General features: G+C 32.2%; 1 protein-coding gene across 1 annotated transcript in view; it reads left to right on the plus strand.

The window, feature by feature from the left end:
* Positions 1-25,991, plus strand: part of LOC145277559 (palmitoyltransferase ZDHHC1-like) — a 148,811-nt gene that overhangs the window by 99,908 nt on the left and 22,912 nt on the right. Inside the window, exons 4-12 of the mRNA XM_080129031.1 lie at positions 4,181-4,458; positions 8,679-8,851; positions 11,183-11,284; positions 14,343-14,467; positions 16,045-16,077; positions 16,964-17,053; positions 18,696-18,821; positions 19,523-19,650; positions 20,536-20,570. Of these exons, the coding sequence (XP_079985157.1) occupies positions 4,255-4,458; positions 8,679-8,851; positions 11,183-11,284; positions 14,343-14,467; positions 16,045-16,077; positions 16,964-17,053; positions 18,696-18,821; positions 19,523-19,650; positions 20,536-20,570 (1,016 nt within the window). The 5' untranslated portion in view covers positions 4,181-4,254. The remainder of the gene's footprint in view (positions 1-4,180; positions 4,459-8,678; positions 8,852-11,182; positions 11,285-14,342; positions 14,468-16,044; positions 16,078-16,963; positions 17,054-18,695; positions 18,822-19,522; positions 19,651-20,535; positions 20,571-25,991) is intronic.

Genomic DNA, 25,991 nt, shown 5'->3' on the forward strand with positions numbered 1-25,991 from the left:
CCAAAATCGTGTAGGATCTAAACCCATTGGAATGCCTATAGTTTGAAGTAATATTTTGTTTCCTATTTGAAAATAACTTTCTTTAATAAGATGACTTATAAGTATTTTTAAAATACCTTTGGAACAATAGTTTTACTGTTTTTTATTTTATATATATAATGATTGTATCATTGTTGTTTCCTATATGGAAAGTCACTGACACTCTGGTGTTTATCAGAAAGTGTTCAATGACAAGCAGCATGTAATTACAGTGTACTTATTTAGACAAATATTATTGGCTACATATGTGCATACACGTTTCTGCTGCAACTCCTTTAGAGAAGCAGCATCTTCAGGCCAGATTTTTTCCTATCAATCCAAATTTTTTTGTGTTGTTCGAAACTGCATTGATTAGAAGTGATGTTTACATTGCCAATCTATTCAATAACACATGAAATGATAGCCATCTATTTCAATCTATTTTTTAAAGTTCCCAAATTTTTAGCCATCTATTTCAATCTTTTTTTTTAAAGTTCCCAAATAACTGTTACTGTAACATTTTCATAGCCAAATTGTTAAATGAACTATTTGCACATGTTATTTCACACAAATGCGTATTATACAGGTGTGTATTCTCACTAGTGAGTGATAAAGAAACAAATCAATTAATAAAAGTGTTTTTTACATACGTGTGCAGTTATCACTTTTCCGTGTGAGCTGTTCCCTGTATGGTTCCTTCATCTAATGGCTGTTGGTCATCAATTTAACTTAGGTGAATAAAATTCATGCATAGAGCAATGGAAACTTGTTGCAGTTTCAAAGTTTTTATTTGGAAGGGAAATCTGTTCATGAGAAAAGAGAGTAAAAGAGAGGCTAAAATGAATTCCTTCTTACTTTTTTTTTAATTTATATATTTTTATTTTATTTTTGGGGTGCTTTGAGATGAGGCTTCATAATTTGTACATTCATTTTTTTTTTTTTTTCACGGACTGTTCTTCATAGTTGTTGTTTTTGCTACACGTTTCGGCCAACTCATTCTCTGGATTTTTTTAGCAAGAGGATAGAAATGCTGAATCTCGTAACTGTATCCCCAGTAATTACTGCCTTCCATAGTTGTTGTTGTCTCGCCATGTTTTGGTCAAATAATCCTCTGGTCTGCTTGGGTAGGATTGAAACCACTATCTTCAGACAATCCTCACCTGAAACTGTAGCAACTCAATACCTCTATCTACTGCGCCACAGGCTTCTTACTTAATTTTCTTACTCAGTTTTAAAATGGTTGACAAACAGAGAGTCGCAAGGAAATATTTATTTAGATTTCTACATTGTCAGGCATGTCTTGCTTGTCTGCTTCCCTGACTCAAACTGTCTTCAAACTTTATTATGTCCCCTGAACACGTGATGTAATTTCTATGTAACATTATTCAACACCAGACTTTCTAGTGCATTTTGTCAAGGGAGTTGGCCTTTGATCTCGTTTCAATCACACCAACTACAGTTGAATCTATTTCCATTTGCCACCAGGTTGTCCTGACATGTACTTAATGTAATCCTTGCCAAAATTCATATTAGTTAAGATAATTGGGTCCCAATATATAACATTACTAATCCTTCAAAGTATTATCATCAGCATGTTTGTTTTGACGTCCATTTTACATGCTGACATGTGTTGATGGCTTTAAGAAATTGACTTTCAGACAAATTTCTTTCCAGGTCTTTATTTATCTCTCTTTATCATAAGTCTATTTTTATTATTTCTTCCCCTGCTTTCTACGGTCTTCTCCTGTGTCCTATTGACACCTGCTATTTTAACATTTCTACATCGACTAATCAAAAAAATCGCATCCACTCTATCGACGTTGCCACACCACCAAAGTCTATTCTTCTGCACACAGCTCCTTATACTGTCCAGATTTATTCTTTCTCTTAAAACTCGCATTACACATCATCCTGACTACAACTTGGATGTCTTCAAGTCCAACATAAACAAATTCCTGATGAACCGCCCCCTTAAGTAGACACTTTAAATATCCACACTAACGTACTGTACTTACAATAACCCTTATCCCTGAGTGGCTTCCGGGCCTTGATAAGTGGTGACCACCTTGTAAAAAAAAAATCAATCGTACCATTCTTATATCACTTCTCTCCATGCAACGAATGTCATTAACCCTTACTGGTCAGGTTTCACTTCCATACATCATCACATTGCGTGCACACGACTGATAGACTTTTCCCTTAGTCGGCAGTGGTAATGTTTTGCTGGCGAGAAATGACAGAAGCTTCCTCCATCCACTCCCAAGCTTCCAAAACTAATTAAACAATCATTAGAAATTTTGGAACACAGCTGGTGTTCCTGACAAAGGTGGGAGAATTGCTGTTTCCTCGTTAGGAATCTATCCACATAACACTTATCGTTGACTAGTTTTAAACCTTTCAGTATTTTTTTAGCATCTTACATCAAAGTGATTTCCATTAAAAAAAATATTTTTGATTTAGTTTTATGCAAAAAGAAAAAAATCTAATTTAAACAATAACATTTATTCAAATCAACATGTAAGTTATAAATTTGAAAGAAAATTGGGAGGAAAATGGATTAAAGCTATTTGAGGTTTTGAATAAATTTTAAATGGATATATGTATATATATATAATGAAGAGAATTAAGTGTTAGTTTCTATTTATTTTTTCAGTCACTTGAACAATTTTTTGTTTGTTTGTTAAGTTCAGTTGTATACACATTAATAAGTTAATGTAAAAATTTACTTCTGTTGCTGTTCTGTACTAAATAATCTGTTTCAGTTAGCAAATTTAAAAATACATTGAGGACATTGCCAAGGTTGCTGCAAAGAAGGTGGGCTTCTTCTATTATAGTACAAATTACTCACCTCAGAAAGTATCCTATAGCTTTATAAAGCCACAATTCGCTCATAGATGGAGTATTCTTTCCACATCTGTGCTGGTGCATCTATCGCTAGTCTCTCCCTTTTAAACAGAGTTCCAAAAAAGAGGTTTCTTTTTTGTTTTGTTTTTTCACAGTGATCACCACTTATCAAGGCCCGGAAGCCACTCAGGGATAAGGGTTATTGCAAGTACATTACGTTAGTGTGGAGATTTGATGAAGTGTTTACTTAAGGGGGCGGTTCATTAGGAATTTGTTAACGTTGGACTTGAACACATCCAAGTTGTAGCCCGGTGGGAAGCAGGCAGACGGAACAGAGTTCCACAGGCGTGCAGTTCTAAGAAAAAAGCCTTGTTCATGGAATCCGCGTTTTGATTTAGGCACAGATATAGAGTGGGGGAAATTTTTCACAGTGGATTCAGCTAGACGGGTGTTTTTTGTGAAAGATTGGCGAGGGGGGACCAGAGATTAGAGTTCAGACGAGCACCTGCCATGGAAATAACGATAAAACAAGGATAGGCTCGCAACCTCTCTTCTGTGGGAGAGAGGTTGCAGGGTAGAGAAAAGGGCATCCCCCACTAAGCCGCGAAGTCTATTTTGTACTCTGTCAAGGCAGGATAGGCTGTTTTTAGCAGCTCCTGCCCAGATATGGCAACAGTATTCCATCCTTGGATGTACTTGGCTTTTATATAGATAGAGAATTGCATCAGTAGTGAGATATCTTCTGGAGCGGTAGAAGGATCCCACCATCTTTCCAGCGACCTTGGCAACAGACTTGATGTACGTGTTCCATTTCAGATTAGGAGTAAAGGTCAAACCCAGTTTCAAATCTGATAGGCCGTGCACTGTCAGCCGAGCTCCAACAATTGTCCCATCATCGCAATATTGAATCTATGTGCCTATTTTACATATATTTTAATGAAGTTTACCCTGATGAACTTGTAGCACTTGTGTCCCTTCAACATACTCCCGATTAACCCAATAAGCAGCAAAATCTTACCTCTTCACAGTTTCTTCCCTTGGACTGCAAGATTTTGGAATCCCCTCCCTGTTTCCTATTCCCATCAGTGTACTAATCTGCAGAAGTTTAAATGTAATGTGAACAGACATCTTGCTGCTCAACTCCCCATAACTTTCTATAAGATACAATCCCAAATAGTAGCCCCTTACATCCAAGTGGCAATATGTCTTGCTGGGGTGAAAAAGAGTAAAAAAAAATTTTTTAATAAGAAACAAATTTATTTATTTTTATTCATTTTCCATTTATGTTTTTTTGTTTGCTTTTTTTTTTTTTTTTCAGATTCCTGTTGGCAGCATAATGACACCTTAGCTGACCACCGGGGACAGGAATTCTACTGGGCCTTTGATGTTAAGATGGGGTTTCTTGAGGAATTACTCAACAAATGCAGAAAGTCTACAAACCCAGAGATTTACAAGGAGGCGCGGTTGAATGGGTGGAGTTTACCACCCCACCCATTACAATTTGTAGCATGGGGAACCTTTTTTTTCCTCGGAATATTTTTCTTCACGACAATGGTTCCAGCACTGGTTACCAACGTGCAGCCTTATATGTATTGTGTATCCTTTCACTGTTGCCTATTTTTTTCATTTCTTAATTCAATAGAACAAGTTAAAACAAGGTTATTAAATTGATTTTTGGTGAATCAGAAGAATTTTTTAAATTATTCTATTTTTCTTTAAAAAAAAAAAAAAAGAAATCGATAAATATTTCATAAAGTAGTATATCTTTTAACAACTCCAAAACAGTGAAACTGTAACGTAGTCCACAACTACACACATGTTAACCTGTAGACCCTCGGGATCCAACACGTTGTAGACTTTTTTCCAAAATAACCAAGACAAAGAATAACTTGACTCATTATTTTTTATTAAAACAACATTTATTTCTGGATACTTTCCCCGAATAAAACGTGATCATGATCATCCTTCTCTAATATGATCATAATCCTCTCGAACGTGATCTTCGGTCTGCACAAACAGGTTCGTCTTTTTATATCTTTTTATTTGCTTCCTCACCGTGATGTCACTTCGCACACAGTTTGGCATTTGCATATAGCTGCTGCATGCGTGTCTGCATTCTCTCTTTTTTTTTTTTTTTTTTACAAAGGATATTATCAAGGCCCAGAGGCCACTCGAGGATAAGGGTTAATGAGTGTATGGTGTCAATAAGAAAAATATCGTAGTTACAGTTAGTAGTGGAAATTTGGTAAATTGAAATAATTAAGGGGATGGTTCATCAAGAACTTGTTCACGTTGGACTTGAAGATTGTTCATGGAATCTACATTTAGGTTTAGGCACAGATAAAGAATGGGGTTATAAAACAATAACATTTTATTTATTATTTTATGCAAAAAATAATTAAGTAGAATGCGTATTTTTTATCTGATATTGTATGCTGCTGACTTTGAGTCGTCTGTTCTTCTGATTCATCAATGTTTTTTTAGAGATACTAGATGACCTGTGACTTCTGAGCCAACATTGATGCATTGTACATTAGGTAGAAATGAAGAAAGAAAAGTAAAAGGTTCGGCAGACTCAGTAATATGAATGTAGTACTTCTGCAGACTGTGCTATTTTTTTTATTAGGTTGGTGCAAAAATAATGTCGTTTTTCGACATTCAACTATATATATAAAAAATCGACATTATTTTTGTGCTAACCTAATAGATAGGATTTTCAAGTTAAATCCAATTCTTATAGTATCTTTTGTTTATTAAAATGTTAGGTGAAAGTACAGAATACTTAACAAAGCTCACCCCCTTCAATGTTAAAAACTTCTTTTTAAATAAAAACGTTATTTCAACATGGTTCATAAACTGCAGAAGTACCAAAAAATATTTTAAGCAAGTATAAGAGAATCTATAGAGAAAATATAATTTTCGCAAAATGAAAGAATTTCAAAAGAAATTATGCGGCCATGTTGAATTAACTCTAAAGAGGTGAAGTTGAATGGTTAGCATCTAGATATCTCCAACAATAAGGAATGTGGTACTTGACTTGGCGGAATTCACTGAAGAATAGTTAAGTTGGCTCCTCCCATAGAACACACAGCCTCCTGGATGAACATAGATCACGCACAATGGTTTGCAGTAGCAAGATAGTTATAGGCAGCCGGTCCCAACACTGGTGGTGAACACCGTAGACCTGTGGATAAGAGGTAGGTTTGACATCAGCTTTGATAGTGCATAATCTCATTTTCAACTGGCTTACTCCCAGGCATCTCCACCAATCTTAAAGTGGTTCTGGATTTATTGCGTTGTGGATGAACTCTCCTATGTTGCAGCACACAGCATGGTCGAACCAACAAAGTCTCTTCTTGGTTAAGGGGAATGACCCTGCATCACATCAAGATTTGTGTATTGCAGACAAGGAGTGTAGTAGACCAAGGAAGAGCCATCTTGAATTTGTAAGACGTGATATGACTACATGCAACCCTTTAAACCAGATTCCAAGGAGTGTGTGTTGCCTATGGCAGGGTGTATACATGCAATGAATATATTTAGGATTATTTGGACCACTGTTCTCATCTGAGTGTCATTCTCATGTTTTGGCCAATATAATTTCCGACCTTCTTTAAGTGTATCTTGGGAATGCTACTTGGGAATTTATTTAATTCACGGGAGTAGCTTAGCATGCTCTCGTTTCATCATTCATGATAGGATAGAAGCCCCAAATAATTTGAAATTATATTCTAAGTATCGCCTGCACTGAGGACAGAACCTTCAACCTCTGTGGATTAAATAAAGGGTTCTGTTTGAAATTCTGTGCACATTTCCGAGTTCAACACAAAGATTCCCAAGTTTGACAAAATACACTTGATTCTTTGGGTGCATCTTGTCAAACTCGGGAGCTCAGAGATTACATCAGCTGAAAAGTTGTGATAATAACACTCAAGATGAGAACAGTTGTTTGAAGATTACAAATAATACAAATTATCAATCACTGATCTCAGTCAGAAATATATAATGGTAACAGATCCAAGAAATTGCATACTATGTAAAATTATAAAATAAAATCAACTTATTTTTTTATAAACAACTAGCAGGGGTGCTCGGGTGTTTGGAAGTGTATGCTGTGCAAAAAAAGCAAAAAAACAAAAAAAAATGGTTAATTTTTTAAAACTTTGACCCCTATTATGACCCCTTAAAATTTATAGTTTCGGGCTCAAATCACTTTATTAAGTTAGATCCAGGTTCAAGGAACCTATATCTAAAATTTCAAGTGTCTAGACCCAAAATTGTCGGAGGAGTTTGGTAGAGTTCTTAAAGGTCAAATCGTTGAAATTTGACCCCTTAACAGCCAAATTTCTGGCTGACACCCGTCACATCGATTTTCCCAAATCTCAGTACCCGGTATTTCAAATTTCGAGTCTATAGACTAAAAATTGACAGAGTTATTGTGTAGGGAAATGTACACAGACAGACAGACAGACAGACACACAGACAGACAGACAGACACGTTCACTTTTATAGATATATAGATTGCATTATCTTTTATCTAATATTGAAGATGCTATGCAGATAGTTGGGTTTTTTTTCATGTGTATTCAAGCATTTGTAAAATAGCAAAATAAAAATAGCCATAATTTATTTTTTATAGTGGTGCAGCCAACCTGTAGATGCTGCTTTGTGAAAACTGTTACCTATTTCTAATATAAGCCAGGACAGTTAAAAGACCAAATGGGGCAGATTTTTTTAACTAATCACATTTATCTTTTTGAAAATTCGAATTTTAGACTCGTAAAAGAGTCTTCATCGGGGAAATATTATTTTTGGTCTTTGACAACAACCAAAGACTGAGCCAAATACAATCAAGAAGAAAAAATATTTATTTTTCTGATGAAGATTCTTTTAACGAGTCGAAAATTAGAATTTTTAAATAAATAAATGTGATAAATGTGTTTTTTTTTTTTAAATTCTGCACTTATCTGGTCTTGTAACTGCCATGTTTTGAATTTTTATATATAATGTTTGCTTGCAGGAATATCTAGTATCGCTCGGGAATAAATAAAGAACTGTGTCCTCCTGCATCCGGCATCAAACTGAATGTTATTGTATCGTTGCTATCAAAATTTATCAAATCCTCATCTCAAAATTTCAAAAATGAAATAAATATATTAATGCATGATACTGCAGTTTCATACTCCAGCAAAGATTCTATTTAACCCATAAATGGGATCATCATATGTACTATCATTTCGGGTCTGAGTAACAAAGTGGTGATTGGCACCTCACCATCAGTTTTTTTCAATGTCAGTTTTGTTCAGGACACAGTTCCTTATTTATTCCCATTATCTAAAAATCATTATTTGTTACTATTATTAATAAACTCAAACATGAGTTTGTTATTGTTGCAATATTTTTGGCATATGAAACATACATTAGAAAAAGAAATTTTTTTTCCGGTTACAGATTTTTCCTAAGAGAAAACTTCAAAAATATGAGAAGTGTTGCAATATTTTGGGGGCCTAATTGAAGAATTTATGTGTCCATAAATTTGAGCAATTCTATTTATAACCATGTGTGATAAAAAGGAACCAATACCAGAACAGCTTTATAAAATAGACTAAATCTTGTTGAAGCTTTCCGTCCCAAAATGGGAAAACCACTACATTTCTGTTGATTTATAACTGGATTAATTCTTTGTTTGGGAAACCTTCTCTAACCGGATTTCTGCTGCCATTTTTTTTTTTTTTTTTTTGCTTTGAACTACATTTTTCTATTTCATAAATGACTTTATATTCAAGAATAGTTATGAACCTTAACATTTCTTTCAGTCAGTTGGAGTGTTATTCATTGTTCATTTCATAATGAATGTCATAGCTACTTCGATCAACCCTGCCGACGAGAATGTATTAAACCGTCTTCAATTGGCTCCCAAAACTTTCGACCGAACACAGCACAAACATGTGATAGAAAACCAACATTGCCACATCTGTGAAGTTGATGTGTAAGTAAACAAAAAAAAAAATACTAACATACTTTGTTAATAATAACGCATGTTTTGCAAGCCTTATTTTAGTGTTGTCATTATTTACCTCCCTTGGAATATAATAAATTCTTTCTTGAAATATAAAAAATCTACATTTAAAAGAAATTAGACATAAGGTCATTCAAAAGTGTAGCAAAATGAGTGTTGTTGATCATTCTTTGTTGTGATAATTAGAAAATGTCTATCCTATCCTGGACGAGAATCCTCAATCTTCAGAACACCACACTTTTTTTTTTTACTTGCCTTCACCTCAAACAAGGCATATTGCCACGTGGACATAAGGGGCTACTAATTGGAACCATACCTAAGAAAGACTAACAAGATGTTGGCTTACATCATCATGTGATGAAGGCTTTGTTGGAAGCAATGTTGCTGTACAAGCAACAGTCATTATATTAAAAAAAAAAAAAAAAAATGTGAATTATCTCCCTTGAAACAGATAACGTGCCCAGAATTTAAGTATGTGCATGCCAAAAGAAGGTTGTCTAGAAGAAGCTGCTTTAAACTGGCCTTATGTCTTTGCCTTTGTGGGAGCCGCAAATTTTTTTTTTTTTTTTTACTTACTTTCACCCCAAACAAAGTATATTGCCACTTGAACGTAAGGGGCTACTAATTGGGACCATGCCTAACAAAGATTCAGATGACAGTTTATGTTACATTTGAACTTCTGCATATCAGTATAGTTTGGGAAGCAGGTAGCAGGAAGGGAATTCCGAAGTCTAGCTGTTCGAGGGAAGAAGCTATTAGAGTAGAAAGCTTTCTGGCATTTAGGGACCTCAACAGTGAAGGGGTGTGATTTTGTTGCTAAGCAGGTTTGTCAGAGATATGTACGTTGATGGGGTACAAGTGCAATAAGTTCATCAAAGCAGATTAGTAGCCAAAAGGCCAAGGAAACGTCTTTGTTTTGTGAGCCTTTCTACAAGATATTATTTCTACATCAAAAAAAAAAAAAGGAAAATCTTACAATAACAGATATGAATAAAAAATAAATAAAAAGGGGAAAGGATGTCATTAATTCTATTTGATAAGAAGATGTATCTTGAAATATAATATATGAATAACCATTATGATTATCATCTTTTATTCTTGTTAGCTCCTTCTATCAAGTGGCTTCATACCTTGTCTAAAGCAATTTCCATTAAAAAACATTTTACTTAATATCTGAGTTTTATTTTATTTTAAATCTGTGTTGATGAGACTCTCAAAACAAATATTAACTATTGACTCGATGTTTCTAGCAACAGTTGAAATATTCACACATTATATTGTCGTATGGGTCCTATTTACTTGCCTCCCCACAAGGATAGCGTTAAACACAAGGTCGGTTTTTAATGTGGAGAAAATTCATCTTCCTAAAAAGGGGCATTCTGGATTGAAACAAAAATAAACTTGCCTCAATCTAGGACTTCTCCTTGACTGACCGAGGTGAGAAAAGACATCAGAACAGATACACTAGAACCCCAGGATATGGTGGTCCCGGGATAGTTTTTTCAGGGTACGATGTGGAATACAATGTTTTTCCAGACCCTGATTATGGTATTTTCCCCGCCTTACGGTGTTAATTATAATGTTATTTGATTATATACTGTACTCTACTTTGTTACTAATTTTTAATATGTAGTATATAAAATTTTGCTTAGGCCCTGCCATACGGCGATTTCACCTTACGATCCCAACCCCAAAGCGGATTAATGCCGTATCTCGTGGATCTACTGTATTCTGTTACAACTCACTGACTGAGGAGATAAAAGGCATCAGAACAGATACTACACTTTGCTTTGTTAAGGAGTGTTATATGGTTGAGTTAGTTGTGCTTAATGTTGTTTATTTTGGAAGAAAATCAGGACATTTTTTTTTTCTGAAAAGAAATGCTCCCCCTTTATTTGAATGTAAAACATTTTGAAAAAATTGAAAAATCTAATAGAACTTATGAATCTTCATTAATATTCTCTAAAATTTTAAATTCCCAAATATTTCAGTTAATACTGTTTTTATTGCCTCCATTCAGTCTCGAGAAACAATGGATACTCCTTGTAAGAGGTACTGTGTGTGTAATTATAAAGCAAGGGTTATGCAATCTCTAACCACACTTCTCCTGAGTCAGCACTGCCTGATTTTGAGATAGGCGGAGAGCACATACAGCACCTGGTATTCCCAAATGGTCACCCCTTTTAGTACTAATTAGGTTCAATGAAGACATTTGCCCTTGATATAATATGATTATTCAATGTTTTGTATTTGTTTTGTATTGGTCATTTTTATCTGACTTATTTCTCTGTCCATTTACAGCTGTAATCGGTCAAAGCACTGCAGCGATTGTAATAAATGTGTAGCAGAGTTTGACCACCACTGCATTTGGCTCAACAATTGTGTAGGAAAGCGTAATTACAAGTAAGTAAAATAAACGATCATCCATCTTTGCTTGCGACTCTCGTCATTTGTTTTGGAACATTAATGGTTTATTCATCTTAATTTGATTCTTCAAACTACTTCTCACATCTTGAGTGTTATTTTCATAATGTTTCGGTCAATTTAACTTCAAATGAGGTGAATCTTGTCAAATTCGGGAATCTTTTTGTCAGACTTGAGGATCTGCACAGAATTTTTAATGGAGACTTTTATTTAATCCACGGTAGGTAGCATGCTCTCATTCCATTCAGCCATGACTGGGTAGATGTCCTAATTAAATCTATATATCTATAAAAGTGAGAATGTGTGTGCGAGGACAACTCTCAACCTATATACTTTGATTTACAGACTTGAAACTTGGTATATAGGGTTTTCAGGCACATGGAAAGCTTTTTAATTGGTTTTCATTCAGAAAAAAGGGCTAATGAGTCAAAATTTAAAAATTTGTGCTTGGGGTCATGAGATTTTTATCTGTTTGTTGTTTCACAACTGTGCATGCACAAATTGTGAAACATGACAGCTTCTTTATGTTAAGAATAAGTAGGTTTTGAAACACTTTAAAGATCGTGACAAGCTGGCCTAATGGTTATTATACTTGACTCACTGTATTTAGGTTCTGGTTTCGATCTTAGCTTGAGTATTTTTTTTTTTACTTACAAGAAGTGAACTGTTTTAAAAAAATATATATAATACTCGCATGCACGTATCTTGGTTTCTTTCTGTTTTTTTTTTTAAGGAATTTAACATTCCGTTTACTACTGGGCAACGCCAAGTACATCTGCTAGTCTTTAATATTTTTACTTTATAATTACATCTTAAATTGCAAGACAATTAGATACCTTACATGAATTAAATAAAGGGTTTCATTCAACATTCCGTGCAGATTGCTTAGTTTGACAGAAAGATTCCCAAATTTGGAGCTTACATCGGCTGAAACGTTGTGAAAATAACACTCAAATTGAAAACAGTTGCCCAAAGAATATATAGCAAAATAATTGAATACAAATAATCAATTCTCGTCTCAAAAATTCAGAAAAGACCAATAGTTTACATAGATTATTTTTTTAAGCTTTTTTTTTGCCAAAAAGAAAAAACAGTTTTTTCTCTATTTCTATCTTATTACAACTGGAGAGTCCATGACAGTTTGTTGAGACAGCTTCTGAGATAGGAGAGGCTAGCAATTCATTCTGTGTTCTCTGTGAGAACCCTCCCAAAAACAAGTTACGATGAAAAAAATACCCAAATGTTTTTGAGTATTTTAGATGAAGATTGATAACTTAGATTCATCGGACTATTGCTCTCATCTTCAGTGTTATTCACGCAACGTTTCGGACAATTTAACTTCCGACCTCCTTAAGGTGTATCTATTCAAACTCAGAAATCTTTCTGTCAAACTTTAGAATCTGCACAGAATTTAAAATGGAATTTAATCTGCATTCTCTCGTTCTGTCAGCTATCATCTGGTAGAAGTTTTAAGTAATTCGAAATTGTAGTCTTAGTATTGCCCACACTGTTTGCTCAGGTGCAACACAAAGACTCCCAGGTTCGACAGAAACACTCCCAAGTTTGACAAGATACAATTGAAGAAGGTCAGAGGTTATATTGGCATATGTTGTGCAAATAATACTTAAGCTGAGAACAGTAGTCTGAAGAGTCCAAATAATACAAAATATCCAAAAGTTGTAAACTGATTCCCATAGTATCAAATTTTACAGATAAAATAACCATTAACTAACTTTGATAATGCTGTTGTACCAAATTCTGAAGGAAGGATTTGTGGTCTGTTCTCTGGTCAGAAGCTTCAGTAATTTGGGCAGGAAAAAGAAAGAGATATGCCTTCTGCAGTAGCACTGATCTCAGTCAGAAATATATAATGGTAACAGATCCAAGAAATTACATACTATGTAAAATTATAAAATAAAATCAACTTATTTTTTTATAAACAATTGCATTATCTTTTATCTAATATTGAAGATGCTATGCAGATAGTTGGGGTTTTTTTCATGTGTATTCAAGCATTTGTAAAATAGCAAAATAAAAATAACCATAATTTATTTTTTATAGTGGTGCAGCCAACCTGTAGATGCTGCTTTGTGAAAACTGTTACCTATTTCTAATATAAGCCAGGACAGTTAAAAGACCAAATGGGGCAGATTTTTTTTAACTAATCACATTTATCTTTTTGAAAATTCGAATTTTAGACTCGTAAAAAAAGAGTCTTCATCGGGGAAATATTTATTTTGGTCTTTGACAACAACCAAAGACTGAGCCAAATACAATCAAGAAGAAAAAATATTTATTTTTCTTATGAAGATTCTTTTAACGAGTCGAAAATTAGAATTTTTAAATAAATAAATGTGATAAATGTGTTTTTTTTTTAATTCTGCACTTATCTGGTCTTGTAACTGCCATGTTTTGAATGTTTATATATAATGTTTGCTTGCAGGAATATCTAGTATCGCTCGGGAATGAATAAAGAACTGTGTCCTCCTGCATCCGGCATCAAACTGAATGTTATTGTATCGTTGCTATCAAAATTTACCCCACAATCAACAAATCTTTTAAAACAATGTAGTTCAGTTGAAAACATTGTTACGTAGTTACCTATTATGTCCGGATTAGATTAAATTGCAAACAATTATGAAAATGATCCAATAGAAAATGTGTTAGAAGTATTTTTAACAAAAAATCATTCACAATTCCATTCTGTTTAAAAATGATGAACTTTTAATTGAAGTCAATTTAAGTGAAGGGAGATAAGTCAGTTTGTTATAATTAATTGCTCGCACAAATCTCCCACATTAAAACATACAATGAAATCTCAAAAATTCAATAAATTCTATTTTTACTTGTAATTATTTTTCTACTCGACCATTTTACATAATTTTTGAATTGATACTAATTTCAATATGACGCATAAGTACATAATAATGTTTTCACCTGAAATGTGTTGGTTTAAAAGCCAATCTACACAAGCAACACACTTGATTCTATTTCTGTTTGTAACTGATTCATTTTCTTTTTTTTTATATATGTACAGATGGTTCTTCATGACAGTTTGCACAGCACTGAGTGGTATCCTCTGTATTTTTGTTGTCAGTCTTATGGAATTTGTATCATATTTCAACGATAAAGACAATGGCCACATCTTACAGGCTTACCACAGTAAGTGACAGGTTTTTGTTTTTTTCTTTCTGTCTTTATTTTTCATTCCTTCTATGTATTTTGAAGTTTATAATATCAGGTGGGTGCAAAAGTCTTTACTGATTTAAAAAGTTTTTCATTTTGTGTGTTTTATATATATATATATATATATATATATCCACGCCAAGTCATAAGAAATTAATTTCCAAGTTGGTATCTGGAAGTGTATTAATTCACTGAGAGAGATGCACCTCATCTTAGTTAAGACATGGATCTAAGAGAAGGTAACTCTGATGACGTTGGCAGCAGGACGTTGGATGGCCATGGAAGAGGATGAATTTCTAGCAGATCAACGGTTCTATGGTATTAAGAGTTATGTTATTTGACTGATCTAAGGATAATGGATAGTTGTGAACAGGCGAGTCAGATGTCACTGCACAGGTAAAGGTAATAGCAACCCACCTCATGTATTCTGCCAAGTTCAAAATCATGTGATGTCTTTGGAGGAATCGAACTAACAATAGACCAAAGCCTGTGGAGAACACTAATCTTGATTTCATCTACGGCATGAACATGCCACGATACAAGAAGAAGAAGAAGAAGAATATATATCTATATATATATATATATATATATATATATATATATATATATATATATAATGAACATGCCACGATACAAGAAGAAGAATATGTATATATATATATACAATACTTATTACAACACTATATATAAAATTTCAAAGTCGTACCATTGGTTTCATTATGCTGAATAACCATAAGACTTTGAAATATGTATATATAGTGTCATAATAAATATTGTATCTTCAGCTCTCACATCTACGATCGAGCACTTTATTGGATTTTTTTTTCATCACCTCCTGACGCACTATATATATATATATATGTATGTATGTATATGTAATGAGTTCCAGAATTTTATTTTCTGCATAGTCACCACCGTTCTCAATGCATTTTTTCTGCAAAAAATTACTTTTACTTGATTAGTTGCACTTACTTTTTTTCTTTTTTTTTTTTGCTTAAGGATTTCAAATTAAACCATTTCATAAAGTTTTCTTTGTTGGAAAAACTAGACATCACTAATCATCACATGTTCATATACCATACCATTAACCATCCTCACACATTTCATCCTCCCATATTTTATACAATTTTCCCATATTTTATACCAGTAACAATCTTCTCATATTTTAAACATTAACCCTCCTCTCATATTCCATGGTGGTAACCATTCTCCAATATTTCTAAATGGACTCTTCCAAAAGTGAAGCCTCCTATTATTTTTAACTTAAGGCATTACTTTTGGAATGTTCCTTGTATACCATTAACTATCTTTCCATAGTCTATACTATTAGCCATTCTATCAAATTACATACCATTAACCATCCTCTTATATTTTATACCAGTAACCATAGTGCCATTTCCTATTATCTTCATCAATATGAATACAAAACAGTAAATTTTATTTTTATCTCAAATATTATATTACATATAAGATCATAAAAGCATTTTTTATATTAATTTTATATCATAAAAATTACATTTTTGGCCAAAATCTGTTTTTTTATCCTCTTTTAGGAATAGCAAAAATTGAAATTCCAGTAACGACAGGTAAGGAATCTTATTTGTATCTACAATCCCAGATATTTTGTAGTTTTTACCTGATTTCATATTTTAGATACTCGTTTTTCAATACTCTTTCTCATGTGTCTTAGATGTTGGGCGGTGGAGGAGAAAAGAAATATTACAAAAGAATAGTAAATAGATTTATTAGGTACACAGAGTTGTGGAATGTGAAGTTGGTATATATATATATAATGTACACATATGTATATATAATTTCTTTATTGACATGGAAATAAATATCTTGATCTCCTCTCCCACCTCTTAATATATATATACCCCTAATTAATTAAGCTTCTCGTCAACGAACATTTTTTTTACTCTTGAAAAAGCCTGCACTAAACGGGTGAAACATTGAGATTTTAAGGTCTCTCCACCTCTGCTTTTAATATTATATATATATATATATATATATATATATATATATATATATATATATATATTATTATATATATATATATATTATTATTATTATTATTTCATGTATCAACATAAAATGTTATAAGGAGATATAATATTCTATGCATTGATTTCCGTTGTTGACAATCAGTACGACAGGTGATGGCCCATTTACGTGGCACAGTACCTGTCGGATTGATGTATACCATCTGAGTAGTACCTAGGAGTTCCACCCTTCCAGGCCTTGCACCCGATTGTCAGGTGAAAGTTCATTGTTTACTTTCTGAGGCACCAATTTTTCCTAGATCAGAGTGCTCTTTTAGGGGCATTTACTTAACACTCCCCATCTATCACCCTTGTGTCACATCATGCTGCGGTGGATAGCATGTATATATCTACAATTCTCTTATGCTAAAAAATATTGCAACAGAATGAGTAAATCTTGTTTTTTTTTTTATTTTCTTCTTTGTATCAGAATCGTTAACGACAATGTCAGTAACGGGGACATCATTACTTACAATCATTAGCACACCTACTGCAACAGTAATACCACTAGGAAAACCAGGTAAGTAAAATCCATTTATCAGTTGTTTGAATGTGTTTCAAACATTGTAAAAATAGGGTGATACCATCTTCATCAACAGCATTGAATGTATGACTGTGAATGTGAATAGACTAGTCACATGACCAGAACGAAAGCATAAAGCCCAGATATTGTGTGGTGAGTTTGGAACCCTAACCCGACTAGTCACATTAAAAGAGTGACAGTATAAGCCCAGATTTTAGAGTTGGAATCTGTGCAGATGGTTCAGAGAAGGTGAAGATTAGACCAACTGCCCAATAAAAAAATAAAAATCAAGAAAAATCTGTATGATCTACATACCTGTGACAGAAAGAGAATAATGTAAGCCAAAAATCATGTACATTGATTGGGTAGCTTTATTTTTTGATAAGAAAATGCAAGAGAAAATGTAACATCATAATAAGAAAATCAAATTTTATCCTATTCGAAGAGTGACTATCTCATGTTGCTATTTTGAAAATAATCTTAAGAAATAAGGGAGATAACTGAACCTAATTCAAACTTGTCAAATTTTTATTGTAATGCATACAAGTTCCCATTAATCAGTTAAAAATTATTTTATTCATAAAAATAAAACTACTTGTTGGCAGTAAAAGCCTTTGTTAACTGGTATCAGACTTTTTCTTAATTCTTATGAAAAACTATTGATAGCAATTTCCACAATGATATTAGTAAAATTAAATATTCAGATGAAACTCATCTAATAAGTTTAAATACTGTATATTCCAGTTACTATGCATGTGATTTGTAATGGTGTTACATTTTCACTTGCATTTTTTTTTTTTTTTTTTGGCCAGGATTTCATTTAATGTTTTGCTCCACCTTTAAAAACTTTTAGTTGTAGCAAAACAACAGCACCTTCTTTGGAGCAACAGACCATAGCGAAGCTTTTAAGCCTTTTATTTGTTATTGCTGCAAGTAATGGCAATAAAGTGTCCAGAACCTCTTTCAACAAGGCCTGATGGCTGACTCTGATTGGCCTGTGCCAGTTTCAGAGGTAGGAAGGTTTATACCATTCTTTACCTCTTTTCATCTGGTGTATAAATAGGTTGAGGGGGGCCCTTTTTATACTGGGTTTTGGCCTGCTAGTCTTTATTTTTTGTTTTTATTCATATTTTAGATATGATTTTCTCATTGTCTACAGCTTTTTATTTTTTTATTAAAAACTGCTCTCTACTGATACTCAGGGGGAACATGTTGGATGGCTTGAGTAGAGAACATACCATTTTTTTTTTTATATTATAATGAGAAGTATCCTCATATCAGGGTCTCTGACAAAGGTATATACAGAGAAATTGAAGACACCCAAGGATAGTGTCTAGTAGGCATTCAAGTTGCTTTTATGTTTTCATAATTCTTTATGCCAAATTTGGTAATACAGAACATTGAACTGACCATTTATTTAAACTAGATTGTTCTCGTTTCTATCATCCATGACCAAATAGAAGTATTAATTATGATATTCTTAGTAAGGATTGAATTTTCAACCTCCAGACTGTCACTTAAAACTGATCTTAATCAACACCTTAATCCGTTGTGCCATGGATCTATGGTCCGAATAATACAAATGATCAATCTTTATCGGAAGCTTTCTCATATTTTTCTTTCTTGTCTTCTCTTACAGGATTCGGTATGTTTGGTTTTGCTGTGCCACATGAGTACTGGCTTTTTCTGATGGGATTCACAGTTGTACTGACCTTCGTGGCTGCCTTATTATTATTACACCTGCTTCTCTTTCATATTTATCTCAGTAAGTATGTTTGAAGTGCTTTTGCAAAGCAATATGCAAATTAGTTAATCTTATAATGTTGATCACATACACATGATGAGTATATTAGCAAACAATTTTATTTTTGTTTTTTTGTGAATATGAATTTGTTTTTTTTTAATTCTCACTGTTTACTTGTATGTGTGACATCATTCGCCTGATGTGGGTTAAGCCAGCTCCGAGTGAATTGGCTGCATCACAGGTCATGGCACTCCGTCTGCTGCCTCCTCAGCATATTTCAGCCATTTGCAATTCCATCGTTGCACTGAAAACAAGTTCTTGAACCGTCCCTTTAAATAAGCTAAATCCTACCCAATCCACACCATTAACAATTACTAACCCTTATCCTTGAGTGGTTTTCGGGCCTTGATAAGTGGTGACTCACTTGTTGACAAAAAAAAATTTTTTTTCTCCATCTGATTTGCTGCAACCAGGAACATGTCGTTTTAATGTTTTGTCATCAACGACATCTGTCCGTTGTATAAATGTAGAGGTTGAGCATGTATGTTGCTTCTCTTCTATATGACCGAATGTGTTTCGTAAAATTGTCGACAGCTTCCGGAAGCTTATCCATACAACTGTCTATTTTGTTACTCTTTCTTTTTTTTTGGTGTTTTTTTTTTTGGGTTTTTTAATGAAATATTATAAAACGTAAAAAAAAAACATGGTTTCTTTTTGTCCAGCATATAAGAATTTGACGACATTTGAAGTCATCCAAAAAGCAAGGCAGGAAAAAGAGGAGGAAGCTGCAATGGAGATGAAGAAGTCAGCGACTCCAAAGATTACACCGTTTGGCAATATTTCTAAAAAGGTAAACCATATATAAAACACGTTTTAATATTATATTTTATTGGTTATTATTTAGAATTCGACTTAATTAAAAAACAAAAAAACAGAAAATACAGAAAAATCTTTATGATGTACATACCCATCACAGAAAAAAAATGTTATACTCTAAAAATCATGTAAATTGATCAAGTAGTTTGTTTTTATTAACTAAGAAAATCAAATTTTTAATGAGCGAGATGGGAACCACCTTGTTGCTTTAGAATGTGTTAAAATTCAAGGGCGATAACTCAATATAGCACAAACACGTTGACACACCGGTTCTCGCTAGATCACTGAAGTTAAGCAACGTTGAGCCTAGTCAGTACCAGATGGGTGACTATTTGAGAAGGCGAGGCGCTGTATGTACTGCAAGGTAAAAATACCAGGTTGGGAAACTGGCGTGGTCTATCCTTCTCTCAAGGGCAGATGAAGTCACGATAAAAAATACTCTTGATAGCCTTGGCGAAGCATCAAGTATTTCCAGTCATTAGAAAAAGCGTGAAAAATTCTGTGGAATTTGTTCACATTTCACCTGCGCCGATTGGCATTAGATGAAACAACAACAACTTAATTCGACTATTGAGATTTTAATTAAAACTTTTTATGTATAAAAATCATGAGTTTTGATTTCCTTAGTTAAAAAAAAATTACATGATCAATTTATATGATTTTTGGAATATGACATTAAATAAATGGTTCTGTTCAAAATTTCATGCAGATTTCCAAGTCTGATAGCAAGATTCCCAAATTCATTAACACTCAAGATGAGAACAGTAGCCTGCAATGTCTTAACGTCTGCCTTAAAATCTAAAAGCATTCTCGATATGACATCATAAATTGATCCTAGTCTTCTTTATTTCATTTTCAGCTGAATAAAGTTGTGCCTGTTTCTGGACGGAAAGGGTAAGTTTCAATTTGTTTGATCTTGTTATATATTTAATCGTTTATTTTATGTACGAAGAAAAAATATGATATACCTTAGTCAATGCCAGTTCAAAATGTTACTCTGTTTGAATAATGCTAATTTTAAACCATTTGATCCTCACACGATAACCCTGGCTTCAGTAAGATTATTGTCATTGCTATTGTAAACAGACACACATATATATAACTCTAATATATTCTTAATAAATATTAATTCTTTTATACCTAACGACAGTAGTGTTTCATGTTTGCGTAATTATCAGTGTAAGAAGTGATAATCATTGCTGGTCAGGAGATTTGAAGGGCTCAATTTTAATTTCTTGAAGGAGTTTTATAACTATAATATCTTTTAAATAAATATTAACAGTTGTTTTTATTATTATTATTATTATTATTATAATATATATGTATGAAAAGGTTCTGGTTGAGATATTATTATTATTATTATTATTATTATTATTATTTGTACTCACTAGGAATTCTCACACAGGCTATAGTAAGAGCTTACTCACTGATATTCGTATACGTGTACGTAGATTACTGTTTTAAAAATAATAAATAAATAAAAATGTTATATACGTCCAAATTAAAAAGGGCGACTTTCTAAGTAAATAAAAAAATGAGCTCCGAGGCGGCGCCAATATTAACCGTATGTATCGCTTGAAAAATAACAACAATAACAAAATCTATATCTATATATATATATATATATATATATATATATATATATATATATAATAAATGACAAAAGACTATATTCCAAAGTCCATGATGTTGACCATCTTATAATTTATTCCTTTAATTCAGTTGACATTTACAATTCTTGACAGTATGCTTCATAGCACAAAATCAATCACTTAATAATTATATCAATCAGTGAATCTATTTTGCCCTTAACTCATCAGAAGGAATAGCAACAATCAATCCGGCAAAAGGAAATAAAGCGTATTTTGACATGATTAAGATCTGAAAATTGGCAGAGAAGCTGTAAATACCTTATAATAAGTTTCCATTACACATTTTGAATTCAAGGGCAAAATAAATTCATTGATTGATATAATAATTAAGTGATTGATTTTGCGTTACGAAACAGATACTGTCAAGAATTGTAAATGTCAACTGAATTAAAGGAATAAATTATAAGATGGCCAACATCATAAACTTTAAAATAGTCTTTTGTCATTTATTCACTATATTGCTCTGTAATTACATTGAGCTTCTTAAATAAGGATTGGTATATATTATAAGAAAATACATTTCCACAGAAATATATATTATAACATATATATATATATTATAATATATATATATATATATATATATATATATATATATATATATATAGCAAAAGTACCCGTCATTGACTGGGTTCAAAAACAGCCTACAGAAAATGGACTCTGATTTATGAAAGTATGATAGGTTATGAAAAGGAAGGTTTGTAAAGAGATAGCTTCGAATTTGGGGGTATCGAAACCAAAGCAAAATATGATGAAAGTAAAAATAAAATAAACGCCATAATTTATTATACCATACCTGTACACACTGAAACACTTATCACAATATTCTGTGGATCTATATTAAAATCCTTGTTAAACTTTGTGACATATTTCCATTCTATGGAGGTCAGGCGCGAATGAACATGCCATAATTTTATTATTCCATATTTCTTCAAACTGAAACATAATTATCAAAGTATACTTACGCAGATAGATATGAAAAGTTTTTATTAAAGTTTGTGCCTATTTCCATTCTATGAGGCCAGGCGGGAATGCAGACCCGACAATTTTATTACACCATCCTTATTTAAGATAAAACATACTTATCAAAGTATTATTATGTACATCTATATCAAAAACACTTGTAAACGTTTTTTTTTAATTTTTTATTTCCATACTTTGTGGACCAGGCGCGTACGAAGACCCCACAATTTTAATGAATCATCATTATGCCAGATCAAACATACCCATTCCTGTGTCTCGATACATCTTCTATCATTATATGTGATAAGTTTTCTATAATAGTCAAACATATAGGAGCCTATTCGTGACCAGACACACACACAGATGTTCAGCTCATATATATATATATATATATGAGCAAACAGTTAATAAAACATGTTAAAAAACTCTTTGAAATGAGTTAAAAACATATTTAATCTGAAAAGGAAACACTAGATAAGTGGATAGTCCTTAATCCGCAGAGTTTCGAAGAAATACTTTCCTTCTCATCAGAAGGTAGAAATTAGCAAAATGCGGGATCGGATTTTGCATGCAAAAGTATTTGATGAAACAACAAGTAAGTCAAAGATCTTACTTGATAACAAAAAAGTGAAGCAGAGGGAATATGGTGAAGAAAAAGGTGATTACACGTGAATGGATAGTCTGGTGGAAGATAAATAATCCAGTGACGGTAAAATCCAAATATATAACTTCAAGAAAGTTAATTAAATTTCCATTAGCACAAGTAAAATCCAAGGAAATCCATGGAATAATTCACAAAAATGTGTACAAAGGAAAAAATTCCAATAATATTAATAAAAGAAAAATAAGATATGCTTTTCACTCTACTGCCGAGACTTAAATATAAATAAGAAAAATCAGGGAAGAAAAAGAGGAGAGAAAAAAAAATTAAATGGTGATAGAGTTAAATATAAAATAGAGAAACAAATGTCAAAATGACCCAGACAGGAAATGTTAAAGGCGCGAAAAAAATATATAGGGCAAAATAATATAGGTCAACTGAAACGTACAGGTCATCACTTAAAAAAATGTCAGCAAGAGTTGTTAGAAGACACTAAATGGAAAATAAATTAATAAATTAATAAATAAATAGAAAATAAATAATAAATAAACAATAAATAAATAAAAAAAGAAAAAAGAAAACAAACATTTTGTTTGTTTTCCTTTCGGAACTGATTTTTAATTGAAAATTATGAATCGTTTTACTCAATATCAAAATAGCTCTAGGATATCTATACCTATTGAGCTTATTATATATCTACAGTACAATGAGACCTCTTTTCTTTTAAAAGTATAAATGCATTTACTAGTACATTAAATAAACTCTGCTCTTTAGACTCCAGGTCTAATTCCCTCTAAAAAATAATATATATATATATATATATATGTAGTAGAGATTTAGAAGGCTGTCACAATGCGAGGAATTATATATAGTCATTGTTGGTAAGAGAAGACGAGAACAAGTGATGATTTACAAATCAATAAGTACATAATGTATGTACTTATTGATTTGTAAATCATCACTTGTTCTCGTCTTCTCTTACCAACAATGACTATTTAATTCCTCGTATTGTGACAGTCTTCTAAATCTCTACTACATACCTATCCCACACAATGCTTCAAGCAAACTACATATATATATATATATATATATATATATATAAATTGTTAGACAAAATATTGTTGCTTGTCTGACAATTCACATTGAAACTTGCAAATTAAGTTTTTGAAAGTATTTTTTATCATTTTAAATAATTTTATTCAATTTATGTAATGACCAAATGGTACCAAACCAATTCAATTAAACTTCAAAAACATGTGTTTTATTTTTTTGTTTTGTTTTTTTAAAAAAGGGACAGAGCTGTTTAATTTGTTTCTCTACCATGTCTATTGCGTCATTAAAAGGAGGATAAAAACTCAAATCTTTTTATGGGTTTTAAATTTGAACATTATCTAAGATGTTCTATTGATTTTATTGCAAAAGGCAAAATGGGGAGGGGGGGCAATAAGGGAAAGAAAAGGGAAAGTAAAAAAAAAAATCCCAGACAAGGTCGGGTAGATACAACTAATATATTAATAAATATAGTTCTATCAATTGTTTTTGTATAAGAGAGAGTGATCAATATCTGTGATAGAGCTCATCTATCGAGGTAACATAAGTGCAAAATGTAACTGAGCTGGTACTTTTGAAACCATTTAGAAAAGAAGTAAAAAGAAGTAAAAAACATAAAGCCTTCTTCTTAATTTGATGATTTTATCTGTTTTTACAGGTGCAAAACACCGGAGATGGTGATAAAAAATAAAAATGGATAAAATTGGAAAATCAAAAGTATTTTAAAACCTGTTTCGGAAGTTTTGAGATGAGGATCGATGATTTGGGTTGTTTTGGTTACTTGGACTATAATTTTCACCTTGGTTGTTATTTTCATAACGCTTTGTCTGATGTCATTTTCAAGCTTTTTAAGTACATATTTTCAAACTTGGGAATATTTATGTCAAACTCAGGAATCTAAATAGAATTTTGAACTAATCCTTTTATTTTATCCATGAGGGTAGATTGTTCTTGTTTTGTCAGTCATGATCTATGTTAAGTAATTTTTATTTTAATATAAAAATTAAATAAAACTTACTTATGTATGGATTAAAAGTGTCCTGTTCAAAATTCTGTATAGATTTCCAAGTTTGAAAAGATGCATTTGAAAAAGTTTGAAAGTTACATCGGCCGAAACGTAGTGAAAATAACAACCAGGATGAGAATGGTCGTCCGAATAATCGTAATAATCTACGTTTAAAAACCTGGTGCAAGTAATTTTCTTTGAACTAATCTTTAAGGAAATTGTTTCTACAATTTATTTTTATTTTTAAATTAACTTTTCTCTTTGAAATGTTGAAAAGGCCCTTTTTATCAAATATTTTTTTATCAGATATTTCAAAAGTATGAAACATAAAAAATGCAATTATGTTTCTGCTTTTTTATGTTCTTATAAAAAAGATTTTATTTTCTAGTTTTTAATGATTTTTGTTAACATTTTTCAAGCTTTTCAACATTATGAAAAACAAATGTCAAACAATTTGGAATTTTTGAGATGAGGATTGATAATTTGGATTATTTGGACTACTATTCTCATCTTGGTTATTATTTTCAAACTGTTTCAAATAGTGTAATTTCCAAGTGTATCTTTTTTTTCTAACTTAACAGCCTTCTAATCTATCTTGTGAATTTTTAACCTCTCGGGTTCTCAAGTTAAATATAAAGATTCCTAATATATATATTTTTGGGGGGTGGGGATTTCACATTGTTCCAAATTTTCTAAGTTTTATTAATTTATGAATTCCCCTTATATTAGAAAAAAAAAATAAAGAAAAATTTTAATGATGTAAGTACCCATGGTGAAAGGAAAATATCATATTCCAAAAATCACATAAATTGACATTGTTCATGATTGACCGTGATCCTTTCACGGTTATTGAGCCCTTATCTATTTAGCTAGACAAACAAAACTACTCATGCATGAAACACAATGAAGACTTGTTCAGTTTTCAAAAGTTTTATTTCGAGATAGAATTTTCTTATGTAGAGGAGAGACTACCTAGGCTAGGATTAATTCCTTCTTAATTTATTTTTTTAACTTGGGAATTGAGAGGCACAGAATTTCAAGAT

Source organism: Euprymna scolopes, chromosome 6 (genome assembly GCF_053919585.1).
Source record: "Euprymna scolopes isolate OS-2025 chromosome 6, ASM5391958v1, whole genome shotgun sequence".
Classification (NCBI taxonomy): domain Eukaryota; kingdom Metazoa; phylum Mollusca; class Cephalopoda; order Sepiida; family Sepiolidae; genus Euprymna; species Euprymna scolopes.